This window comes from Megascapheus bottae, chromosome 12 (assembly GCF_031878675.1).
Source record: "Megascapheus bottae isolate mThoBot1 chromosome 12, mThoBot2.hap1, whole genome shotgun sequence".
In the NCBI taxonomy this organism is placed as follows: domain Eukaryota; kingdom Metazoa; phylum Chordata; class Mammalia; order Rodentia; family Geomyidae; genus Megascapheus; species Megascapheus bottae.
The window spans coordinates 19,553,289-19,566,875 of record NC_143520.1 but is presented as its reverse complement, the minus strand read 5'-3'; the positions used below and the strand labels follow the sequence as shown (position 1 = coordinate 19,566,875).

Genomic DNA, 13,587 nt, shown 5'->3' with positions numbered 1-13,587 from the left:
ATTTTGCTTTTTACTAATTTTATATAATTAGATAAAAAACAAAAGATCTAAATATTGAAAACAGGACAGATCTTCATAGTTTGGAAAATCTGTGTTTCATTCAAGCCTAAAAAGTCATAGAGAATAATCTAGAAATTTTCAGAGCTGTTAAATCAAGAATTATGCAGATGGTAGAAATACCAGTAAATTAGCAAAAGGAAAGTTTTCAATGAAACTAAATTGAGGGATGAATATAGAATGGCTTAAGTTGTTGAATGTTTGCTTAGCAAGTGTAAGGCCCTGAGTTCAGACCCCATTTCTGCCAAAAATAAATAAATAACTTGACATCATAGTTTCTCGAGCTGTCTTTTCATTTCAAATACTACATATAGCTTTTCTTTTGTGTCTGTACTGGTACTTTGGTTTTTTCTGCTTAGGGCTGGCACTCTATCACTTAATCCACTCTTTCAGACTATTTTGCTGGTTAGTTGAAGATGAGAATCCTTCATATTTGCCTACCTAAGCTGTCTTTGCATCTCCAGCCTCAGGTCTCAGCCTTATGAGTAGCTAGGAGTAAGCCACCAACATTCAGCTTGCATTCAGCTTTTGAAACTAACATGTTCTCTTTTAAGAATTCATGATAAGGAAATAAAATTCCACAAGAATGACTTAGAGAATTGACCTAGAAGCTGCTTTTAGTTATAAAAAAATTATATAACAATATGCAAAAAATAAATTTACCATATTTTCTTTTATTTTTTGAAGTAATAGTCTCTTTCATATATTGTGTTGATAACATTGCTACTTCTAAGGTAGGAGGTAGAAGAATTCTATGTTTAACATAATTCCTTCAGCCCTTGTTTTATCTAAGGTTATATTCACTCAAAACAACAACAATGGCTTACATAAGATAGAAAGGTCTATCTCTTGTACTTTAAAGACAATATGAAATTTCACAGAATCATCCCAGACTCGGGTTCTTCTGTATTTCTGTTCTACTTTTCCTTGTTACTGGCTTTCCATTTCTTGACTAATTAACTAATAGTTTGTTTTTCAGATAGAGTCTTGATCTAACTCCTTTGAATGGTCTCAGACTATGTTCCTCCTACCCTTGCCTCCTGAGTAGTGGGATAAGGAAGAAGTGAGTCACCCTGTCTGGCTTAATCAGTCAGTCATTTTCTTCCTTTCTGTAGTTCCAGGGATTAAAACTGGTCTTGGGCATGCTAAGCATATACTCTACCCACTTGAGTCCCCAATACTAGGTCATTTTGGAGATAGATGTATTTTTGCAAAAGGCTTTGCCCAGCCTACCTTTTGATCCTCCTTTCTCTTCCTCCTGAGTAGCTGAGATGACAGACAGGGACCACACCCAGCCTCACGTCAAGCTTCTTAATTCTTTCCCTTCCAAAACTATTCACTCCCTTGATTCTAACTCTATTCTCTGCTGCCTTTTTTTTGGTGTGTGTGTGTGTGTGTGTGTGTACTTTAAAAATCTTTTCATGTTTCATCCCTGTTAGAAACTGACATTTCTTGGGCCAGTAGTTTGGCCTAGTGGTAGAGTGCTCGCCTAGCATGCATGAAGACCGGGGTTCGATTCCACATACACAGAAAAAAGCCAGAAGTGGTGCTAAATCTCAAGTGGTAGAGCTCTAACCTTGAGAAAGTCCAAAGACAGGGCTCATCCCAAGACTGGAAAAAGAAAAGAAAAGAAACTTTGAGATTTCTTTTTCACTCCCAGTTGATAATTTCATCTCTTCTGACTCAGATCTTTCCACTTGTAGGTACCGAGTACTGTTACTGTTCAAGAGTAAACATTGTTAAAAAAAAAAAAAAGAGTAAACACTGTCTGCTTTGCTTTCTGCTTCAGAATAATTCTTCCAACAGTTGTCACTGACCTATAATATTCCTAAATATAATGTTTGTTTCAAAGGTTGGGATTTTTTGGCTCTCTCTTCTATCTTCCCTTGTGGATTCTGTGTTTTCTTTCCTGACTTTTTCCAACCCGGCAATTTAGTAAATTGCCTGGTAAATCTACTGATCTATATACTAATAGTTCTTTTTGGGTAGTGCTTATTTTGTTCAGTTCATAACATATAATAATTTGAGATTTACAGACAAGTAAAGCCCAAGTGTGTTCCTTTAGAGGAAGAAGAGTTTGAAAAATCCTTTCATGATAGAAATATTGCTGGATCTAGAGCATTCCAGAAGAGAGTGCTGAAATGCTTATTTATAAAAACAATGATTATATGATTGGGATGTTTAAAGGGTTCAGTAAATTAATATTTTTAAAAATATGTGTATGTTTATGTTCAATTAGTATTGTTAAGAGACAAAACAGCTTTAATATTCTTATTCAGGCTCTTATATCTAGTTTGCTAATTGCTTTATGTTTATTTTGCTCTTCTAAATATATTTTATAAAAAGCAATTTATTTAAACTTATTCTCTACCCCTGCAACTCAGTGTTATTTTCAAATAAATATTCTAAATTATATCAAAAAGTTACAAATAAATTCTCTAGCAGACAGAGGTTGTTTACTTGGTGAACAGTTAACATACGCCATTTTGACAGTTTTTCCCCTATATTCCATAGCAACTTCCATGTTGGTTAAGGACTGAGAGGCATGGCTCAAGTGCTTGTTTGACTGTTTGCATAGCATGTCTGAGACCCTAAATTCAATCTCCAGTAGTGCTGAGAAAGGGGGGGGAAACATGTTTAAATGAAATCATGGCACATTTCAGAGGGAGCAAAAAATGACAATGGAGACAAAAAAAAGGGAGTCAGACATGTAGAAAAAGATGCACATTGATAAAAGCAAAGAAAGGTTAAGAAGTAGAAAAAAGGTATAGGATTAATTTTAAAGATATTCAGAAAGCTGGAATTTTTTTTCTTCTTTTTTTTATTGTAATTAGTAAAAGGGTTACATGATATTTGCCAGATAGAAGGTGCATTAATTCACATACATTGATACCCTTTCACATGTCTTGGTACCCATTTCCCTCGCCCGCCCACACCCCCCACCCGTCTTGGTTTTCCCCCCTTCCCTATCAAATTTCAAATATCCAAATACAAATAAATTCAATATATCAGATAACAAAGTGAGATACTATACCAATATGAGATAACCAAGGGACAGCAAAGGAGATGAGAGACAACATAGTACATTAAGGACAACAATCATTCATTATATGGCTTTTGTTTCAATATCCTGGAGGTCCTTTCAATTAGCTTCACATTATATGGCCTTATGTATCAAGATTTTGCTCTATTGCAGATCTCTGCTAGTAGAGCCCAAGGTTTCTACTGATTATGACGAATGAGGGAAACCATTGAGCCTATGTTCCTTTGAGTCTGGCTTACTTCACTTAATATGATTTTTTCTAAGTCAGAAAGCTGGAATTTTGTGTTGGAGATCGTTAAAACAATGTTAGTGAATGTCAAGAGACCAATTTATGTTTTATAAAGAGTTAATGAAATGATGATGCTTGAGGTATAGATTTTCCTTTTGAAACACTTGACTAGCAGCAGAAAAATAAGAAAATGAGATTAATGGATTAGTAAAGATTTTATGAGATAGGGGGTATATCTGAGGTGATTACAATCACATAATAAACCAAATTCCAAGAATTGCTTAGAACTGTTCAGACCGTGCATGATGGGATAGCCATCTGGGGGTCTTTGTTGATAAACTGTTAAAACATTTCTAGTGTGAATAGCCACAAACATTTTCAGTGCTTTTTTGTTGGTTGAGTAAACCGAAGAGCACGAATGCAAAAGCAAAATTTGAAGCCAAATCACAGAAGTTGCCATAAACACAGAAGTTCCCTAGTGAGGACACTGCCTGTGCCTGAATTTCATTTGTTTCTGCTACTACCATTTCTTAATTTTTCCTGGTGACTAGCCAGATTAGAACTGTGAACGAAGACAAACTGGTCTTGCCCGATGTAGGTGAGATACAGGTAACTTGGGTCGATGAAGGTGTTACTTAGGGGTTTGATGAGATGATCTGGTCTGTCTTAGAGTGGAAGATGTGCTTGCTCTTCTGTCATGGAGGTTTGCAACCTTAGTATATGCCTAAAATCTGCAGCTGCTCCTCATTTCCCAGATGGCATCCATGGCTGGGAGTACTTTTTACCATCTGCACTTCTCAAAGAGTTTGTGAACTCTCTTTTAATTATTGGGAATAGAAAAACTAATTGGTAAAGTGGCTACATGATGCAATGTAAAAGATTTTTTTTTAAATTATAGGCTTTATATTGTTATCCTCTCAAATAAGAATAGTGCTTCAAGTGCTTCCTGACCTTTGTCTTTGTGTAGCTGCCATCACTGATATTTGCACTAATCTAGAATATGCTTTAATAGCTATTTATGTGGATTGGTATTTTGAGCCAAATTCCAAAACTCTTGCTTCCTTCCAATACTGTAGTAAGTACTGTTGTTGGCATGTGCATAAAACAACTAACACTGAATGGGTACAGAGTACAAACTTATGTGAATTGTTCCATTCATCTAATACATTTTTGAGTCAATTGAGGTTTTATGTCACAATTTATACAAGTAATTTAGAAAGATAAGATCTTAACGTATATCAGTGTTTCTGCTTATGTAGAACACGTCAGTGAAAAGTAGAAGAATCAATTTCCTAGTTAAAGAATACTTTCATAATTAGAGGAGAATAACAGAATGACATTTGACACTGAAAATGAACATACTCTTTGCCTAGGGAATTGGGAGTGTTTTGAACTTTTTATTTTTCCTTTCAAGTTGATGAGTCATAAATGTAATTCTTAATGATATAATGTAAATAACATATCCCCTAATAATCATTAGAGGCAAAGTGTATATGCCATCTTTTCTTTTTAGGCAGGTTCTACTGCGGAAAATTCTCTAGGTACTTTGTCCATTTATAAAATTAGACACTTGCCATCTTTGCTCATTTTCAAGTTCTCTGTTTACAAAACTATTAAGAAGGTGTGAAATGCAGCCAAACTTCCCAGTTTATGGGAAATGTCTGATCATTGCATTTCCTACATGTTCATTGTTCACACATGAAGAAATTTGGCAGCTGTGAGACTATTAAGATTAGAGTATCCAAATCTAATCCTCATTGGGGTTTTGATTTCTTCCTTTCTGCCATTACCATTTTACCTCTTTTTGTAACTATCTTTGTGTAAATGCTGCAATGGCATTTCTGGAGGTGGTCATTAAGTTTCTCCATTAACAGATGTTATAAATCATAGACCGTAAGTTTACTGGGTACAGGGTCCTATCTTCAGGCAGCAAGATACTCAAATTGGTAAGCAAGTTTCTTAAGCGTAGAATCCTCCATAAACAGGGTTATGTGTTTATGCTATTACTGAGAGAGAAGTGAAGTGGTTGTGGCTGCTCTAAATGTACATGGTTTTAAAGTTGGGTTTTCCAAGGGGCCAGGATTGTGGCCTAGTTATAGAGTGCCTGCCTAGCCTGCACAAAACCCTGGGTTTGATTCCTCAGTACTACATACACAGGAAAAGCCAGAAGTGGTGTTGTGACTCAAGTAATAGAACTCCAGCCTTGAGAAATCCCAAGGACAGTGCTCAGGCCCTGAGTTCAAGGCTCAGGGTGGCAAAAAAAAAAATAGAAAGTAATTTTGCTAGTTTGGGTTGATTTTATCTTATTTGATTTGATTTTTGATGTTGAAAACTTGAAATCACTTTTTTTAAATTGTAATGTATAGTGGGGTTACAGTTACATTCGCTGGATAGTAGGTGCATTACTTCTCACACATTGATACCCCTTCTCATGTTTTTGTCCCCATTTCTCTCCCTCTATCCCCTCCCAATCATCTTGTTTTCCCCCTTTCCTTTCTTATTTCAAGTAAGCAAATAAATATATATACAATATGCCAGGTGACAAAGTCAGATACTGTAACAATATGAGATTAACCAAGGGCAACAAAAGAGAAGAGAAATAACATAGTACATAAGAACAACAATCACACAAGATAAACTCTTGTTTCCATATCCTGGAGATCCTTTCATTTAGCCTCATCCTATATGACCCTATGTATCTAGTTTTACGCTATTGTAATCCTCTGCTAAGAGAGTCCTAGGTATGTACTAATTACTTTTTAAATTATCTTTCTGAATATTTTTAGGGCTTTAAAAATATTAAGAGGAGCTAGGTGCTAGTGGCTCACCCTTGTAACCCTCACTGCTCAGAAGGCTGAGATATGAGGATCCTTGGTTTGGAGCCAGCCTAGGCAGGAAAGTCTATGAGACTCTAACCAGCAAAAAACTAGAAGTGGTGCATCTCATGTGGTAGGGTCAATCAGCCTTGAGCAAAAAAGCTAAGGGACAGCTCACGGACTCTTGAGTTCAAGCCCCAGTAATGACAAATATGAAGAGGTCAGCATGTGATTTGTTAAGGGAATCAAAAGTCAGCAACTCCCTTAAGTGCTGTTGAGTGTACACTAGCTATACATATGCTAGATTAACGAGAAAAATGAAACAATGACTTGGAAAGTTGGGGAAGAAACTACTATGAGTGTAGGAAAAGGAGAGGACAGATCTAGTTGGTTACCAGCCTGTTATAAGATGCTGCCTCAGTGCTCCATTCCCCTACCCTTCAGTTCGGGGATGGTTTTGGTTACCCTAGTGAATAGCAGAATAGCTTTTTGTTAATTCTTTGGATAAAAGGTTCTCTAAGTGAAAATTGTGGTCACCATTATTTTGGTGACCCTTCAGTAGGAATAGCAAATTTAAAATTTGAAACTATTGAAATTTTTGTTTTCACTCACAGGCTGTGGAAGAAGAAGATAAGATGACACCTGAACAGCTGGCAATAAAGAATGTTGGCAAGCAGGTAAGGAGACCTTATAGCTTATATAGTCACATAATAACTTGCTCTTACAGAGTTAAAACTGTTTTTAACTGTTAAGCAGAAAGTAGTAAATGTTTCTTTTAATCCATTCACTTAGGTTTTTCTCTGTCATATAAATGTAATGCTAATCTTAAAGGACACTGAATTTACTCACTATCAAATTCTGTCTATAGGGAATAAGCCACAAATCTATACCTATAATATACTGTTCATAGTGAAAATAGTTTAGGATACTTGTGTCCCAAGCTAATTTTGGTATAGACCAGGTAGAATAATAAGATACTTATTTCATATGTAAAAGCTTTTTAAATGATATATTTTATCCATGTATAGGTAATGTACCTGAGACGAGTGAAGACAGAAGATTTTTATGTATTTTTCACTTTTCTGATATGAAATATATATTTCAGTCTTTATTATCTGGTGGTGGGAGAAAGACACTAACCAATTAAAGGAATCTACAGATTAATTAAGACTGTTTTTAAAGAATGTTGATTACATTTTTTTTCTTTTTCATGGAACATGGTTATCATATTGCTGATGTTGGCAGAATCTTGATATTTCAGATGCAAGACACTAAGCTGTCTTTGCTTTCAGCCATCCTACCATATGCTCTGATCCCATCACATCTCACAAGCTATGTAGGTTTGGGCCAGGACCATTCTTGGATGGGAAATCTCTAAGAATCACCCAGCTGCCACAAGAAGTAATGTAGATAACTGATAAATGAATTACCAATTCACTATAAAACCAATTACTCCAGCAGAGTGGTAGGGGCAAAGGTCTGACTTTATCATACATATAAATGAGGAAATCTACTTTCAGTACATTTTAAATATTATAATTTAAAACGAAGTAAATCCTAACCCCAAATGAAATATCGCTATCTTATTTTCTCATCTTATATGATAGCAGCCTTGTTTCCTTCTTCGCCTACTTTTATCTAATAACTAATGTTAGATCAGTTTTTGAGCCATATCCTTTATAGAATTCACTGGTTGAATAAACTTTTTCCTGAGGCTATAATCCATTGACACATATTTCACTGAAGAGAAACAAAATACAAGGAATTAGTTAAAGTGAAACTGAAAAATATATAATTGGCAAAATTTAATTATCAGAATCATTTTCCTTTTATTTTGTAACTCCCTGCTTTGGCCTACTGCATGACAAAAGAAAACTTGGGTAAAACAGAATCAAGACAGTATCTTTTTCTCTTGTCAATCTTCCTAAGTACCTTTCACTTAAAATTAAGTCTTATTTCCAACATAAAAAACTAATAATAATAATGTGACCTAGACCATTGGAATTACTTGCAACATGTTATATCTCGTTGTTTAGGAAAATTTTTGTATTGAAATTATAAGTTAGGAAAGCACAGACAAAAAATAATTCTAGTAATAAACATTTGTTTGAAAGTAGTAATCTTGGATATTTAACTATATCCATAAGAAAATTACGTTTTAATGTTTTCTATTATGTACAATACATAGCCTTTATTTCAAAACTTTTAAATTATCTGAAATACTTTACTATTACTATGTAATTTTAAGTCTCATATTTAACCTGCTCAAAAGTGGACATGGTTAGGTTTAAGGGTTCTATTTCTGAATTTTTATAGTACAGTTTCCCAAAATAGCCTCATAAAACATTTTTAATATTTTAGAATAGATCCAATTATGTTAATTTACAACTATAGTGAATTCTAAGGTTATTATTCTGAATCATTTAAAGCACTATTCTTAAAGTATGAAAAATTACAAAGGATAAGTGGTTAAAATTTTACTTATAACTCTTTACTTTTCCTTTATGTAAAGCAGCCCTCAGATATTTAAAATATGTGAGTAGCAGAATACATACAAATTCTCAGATGCATACACATAGCTTTTTAAATTCAGATGATTGTGAGCTTTATAAAATACTTTGTTACCTTTACAAAAATCTCTGGTACAGGTAAAGCATTCATTGTGTGAATCTTTTATTGTATAACCTATTATTTTATTAGCTATTTCTGTGAGATTAAAAACTCATAAGAGCATAATATTTCAGGAAAATTAATGTGTGAAATTATAAAATTTAGTCTTTATTCATTCTGTCAAGCTTTGGAAAAACACCCCAAGTAATTTATCTACTAGTAATACAGTACTTTTTCCTTACATTTTTTTTCTTTCAGGATCCTAAACGTCACTTGGAAGAACATGTGGATGTACTTATGACTTCAAATATTGTCCAGTGTTTAGCAGCTATGTTGGATACAGTCGTATTTAAATAAAGCAACACGAAATGCCTCTTAGTGATACTTTCAGCATATATTCCTCTGTTCTTAATGCTCAAAATCAAGGGACCTCTGAAGGTGTATTTGGCTAAATGTAAGACATCTGGCATCATTTGCAGCACTATAACACCTTTAGTCTCAGTTGTACAATTACTTCTGTTTCTTTTAGTCAGGGTCTTTGCAGATTTCAGACTTGTAGAAGAATACATCAAAGTGGACAAATTTTGTTAAGATCTCATTTAGTATTTGAAGAAATCAGCACAAATATATTTTGATTGTTGCTTACAAAATAAAGTACATTTACAATCCATGTCTCCTGAGGTCTTTTTGGCACTGGTTGGAATTGACAGAATAACATTTGACAGTGCTTTAGAAATTTCACACAAAGCTATGTTTCCCTTTGCATTTTAAGATCTCATAACACATAACACATCTGTGTGATAACAAAACTTCACAAATGCAAAATGATTGCCATTACTGAGTGGCTACCTCATTAGTGAGTAACTCAACAAAAAAAGTTGACATTTTGTATTCTCACAGGCTATCATTGTATACCGGGTATCCTAACATATCATACTCTTAGGATTTCAGGGGGGTACATTTAAAAAGGAAAGGAGAGCACTTGTAAATTAGACTTTATCCGATTTTAAAAAGTACATTTGACCAGCAGGTTTGAAAGTCTGAAGATGACTGCTGGGAACCATTAGATTTTCATCTAAGATAGTCATGGAGGTATGTAATGTCTTCAGAGCAAAGTGAGAAAAGTAGGATGTGTATATCTTGATTTCATAATTTGGGTTTTTCACATCTTTCTCAAATTAATGTAAAAATATTGTTTTCTGAGAGAAAATCTTTTAATGCCAGTTTTCATAGACGACTTCAAACCCTCAACCTTTTTCTAATTGTAATACTCATGGTACCTGCCATACTGGGTACCACCTCAAGGAGTTAGAGATTTAATTTTAATATGTGCTATTCCTTGTGTAAATATTTCCAAGACAAATTTTACTTGAGACCTTCAGCTAAAGGCTAGGGATTTAATGAATATTGTAGTAGGCCAAAGTCCTGCCCTACTTGAATAATTCTAGGCTTTTATTTGTTGCTTGGGGGAAGTTATCAGAAACAAAGTAGGAATGGCTTGAACTGCCTATGCTAGTTTTGTGTCATTTTTTGGTAGAAAGAGGCATTCCAGAATTTCTAGTCCTGTAGTTTTTTTCTTCAGATATGATGGTATATTATTGTATATGTGTGTGTGCAGGTGCATGTTTTTCTGGAATTACATTTAACTATTTAACTGGGAGATGAACAGCATGGTAGTACACGCCTATAACTCCAGAACTCTGGAGGACGAGGCAAGAGATTGAGCCAGCATGGGCTACATAGTAAATTCCAAGCCATCCTGAACTACATAGCAAAATCTTGTCTCAAAGAAAAGAAAAAATACTTCAGGTAAAATAGAAGTTGAAATTTTTGTTGAAATTTCTATGTGGTTTTTTGTTTGTTTGTTTGAGGTAGTGTTACTACGTAGTCCAGGTATGACACAGTCCAGTGTCATACCATCCTCCTGCCTCAGATCTCAAGAGCTAAGATTACAGGTGTGCTGATGCTTTTTGGTTTGGTGTGGTTTGGTTTTGGGGTTTTTTTTTTTTTGATGTATGATTTGTTTCCTTTATAAATAAGGATCTATAGCTTATTTCACAGATACTGATAGTCATAGCTAAGGTGTTTTTCATACATTTTTATTTTTACTATAAAGGTGACATACAGAGGGGTTACAGTTACATGTCAGGTAAAACCGTATATGTCTTTTGGGATAGTGTCACCCCTTCCCTTGCTCTCTCCCAGTTTTCTCCTCCTATCCCCATACAACAAGTTGTATAGTTCATTTTTAACATAGTGTCTAGTGAGTGTGGCTGCTGCATTAGTTCACCTTTTGACCCTCCATTTTTGTGCCCCTCCACTTCCCTTCCGAAAGACAGGTAAACAAGACAAAAGGAAAAAGAAGACAAAATCAAAACAAAGGAAAAAACCTTGTTTCCATTTCCTGAAGTTCATTTCAATAAATATTATTTTAGATTATCAGATTTTCCCCCTTTTTTTGAGAGCTTGGTGCATGCTATACAAGTGCTCTACTAATGAGCGTCATTGCAATCCTCTTACAGCTTGACTGGGAGGGGGGTTAGGAGAGAAAAACTAGGAGAAAACAGGGGAAGAGGTGACACTGTTCAAAAGAAATGTACTCATTGCCTGACTTGTGTAACCCCTCTGTACATCTTTTACAATAAAAATAAACAAGGAAACTAGGGAATGTTTCTGTTTTTGTTTTTGTTTTTTACTACAGCATGCCTTTAGAGGGATGCTTCATTATTTCTAGGGATGGTTTTGTTTTGTGTTTCACTGTTTCCTGAAAATACCGACTACGTTACCATGACTGGGAAGGCTTCCATAGTGTCTGATGTTCCTGTATTTCTCGTAGACAGACAACTTCCCCCTCCTTAGTTCATATTATAAACAATTTTGAATTCAGAACTTGGTTACAACACTACGCTTTGTTACAAGTAGCAAAAACCTACCTTTTTTGGTACAGTTAAAAGTCAGTTTAAAACAGGAGTTTCTGAGTCTCAGCAAACACCTTTGTCTAGGCATGTGCAGCTGTATTAGTAAAGACCTGATGTCCCAGGGCCAGTTAGCATTAAAATGTTTAGTCACAAGCTCATTACTGAGATGTGAGTACACTCATGCATCTGCACACGTTTGCTTTTGTGAGCATTGTTACTCATCACCATGAAAAATTAAAGCAGCTCCGGAAAACAATACTTGCTACTTGCATGGGATATTGAAATCCAGTATTAAAAATGTGATCTACCTGCACAACACCTGGATGAAAGCCTGTTCTGTTTATGTATAAATAAATACATATTCATTCCAAGTCTCACCCCAGACTTACAGTCACACATAGTTCATGTGCCAAAATGAGAACTGGTCTCTAGAAGGTGCACTGTCATGATCCTTAGGGAAGTGTTCATTTTCCCTTTCTGTGTCTGTAAATTTAAGGCAGATCCTGAGTGTAAAGAGCCACTGAATTTTATATTCATTATCCCAAACTGAGAGAGGTAAACTTGCTTTCTATCCTTCTTAACACCTTAATGTTAGTGGGGGGTTGGTGTGTTTGAGTTTTCATTTTTTTCAAAAAGCCAGTTCAGGGTGTCCAAGTAGCAAAACCTCAAGATTTCAAGAGCAGCACCAAGTGGTCCCTCAAACTTAAAAAACTGTTTACCACTGAGGGAGGGATAAGATAGGAAGTCACAGTGGAGAAGCACTTGGGGACTGAAGCTGATAGAAGATAAAACAAGTGGCCAAAATGGGGTCAGAAAGCCTCCGGTGAGGACAAATGGTGGAAGGTCAAGGGCAGCAGCACAAGTATCAAATGGTATCATAGCTATTCAATGATTCCCTTCTCTGGCATCCCAGCGTTTCAGTAGTTAAGATCCTGCTTGTTTATGAAGCTTCCTGGCCTGGAGCTGGTTTGCTTTCAAAGGGAAAATGGATCTGAATTCATTTTTCTCCCAGAAAAATAGCCTGGGCTTGAATCTGAGACATCTGGTCATCAACCTGTCCCACGGTGGGCCGCGCCTGCCCGGCCTCGTTCGAGAGGCGCCCTACTGGACGCCGCAGCTGGTGCCCTGCGCCGCCAAGGCGCCCAGCCTGCCTCGAGGGTGGTGCAGTCTGGGCTCAGCGATGACCGGTAGGGTCAATGGCAGTGCTCTAAATTGTACCACAGCTGCGAATCTGGTTAACCCGTCTGCCCATCCGCGCCCAGACTCACCCACCCACCCAGTGTCCCCGGCACCATTCTCCCTGGAGGAGACTCTGGCCGGGGGAGGGGGCCGCGGGCTGGAAGACAGAGGCTCCACCCGGTCGAGATGCCCAGGCCAGCGCCTGCGGGCCTGCGGCTGGGGAGAGTGTGAGCCTCTGGGGTCTGCGCCAGACGCGGTCGCCTGACGCTCTCTTGGCTCTCCGAGGCGGAGCCCGCCCGCCCGCCAGCTCGCCCTGGGCTCGGCCAGCTCGCTGGGCAGAGCTGAGCTCTGGCGCTGCGCAGCTTCTCTTTCCCGCGCGGCTCTGCGTCCGGGAAGAAAGCTGCGGGAGGGCGGACTGCCGAGGGCCGCGCCGCGGGAACCAGCGAGGGGCGGATAAAGCCTCTGGTGCTATTGGCTGGTTCCGGCCGACGGCTGGACTCTTCGGTAGAAAGCAGGTACTGGGAGATCTCCCTACACTTCAGACTTGCCCTGGGCCTCGTGCTATGCAATTGTGCCAACATTTCTTTAAATTGGTTCTTTACTCCTTTTTAAGATTACTGGCATGGATTCTTTCCCCACCGGATTATATAAACACACACACACACACACACACACACACACACACACACACACACACACACACACAGAGGCAACTAAGATCACTGCGCTGACACC

At 37.1% G+C, this 13,587-nt stretch overlaps 1 protein-coding gene across 1 annotated transcript in view; it reads left to right on the top strand.

Annotated features, from left to right (window-relative positions):
* The window catches only part of Psmd14 (proteasome 26S subunit, non-ATPase 14), an 82,290-nt gene extending 72,865 nt beyond the window's left edge, over window positions 1–9,425 (top strand). Inside the window, exons 11-12 of the mRNA XM_090342748.1 lie at window positions 6,760–6,822; window positions 9,014–9,425. Of these exons, the coding sequence (XP_090198874.1) occupies window positions 6,760–6,822; window positions 9,014–9,112 (162 nt within the window). The 3' untranslated portion in view covers window positions 9,113–9,425. The remainder of the gene's footprint in view (window positions 1–6,759; window positions 6,823–9,013) is intronic.
* Window positions 9,426–13,587: the final 4,162 nt, after the last annotated feature.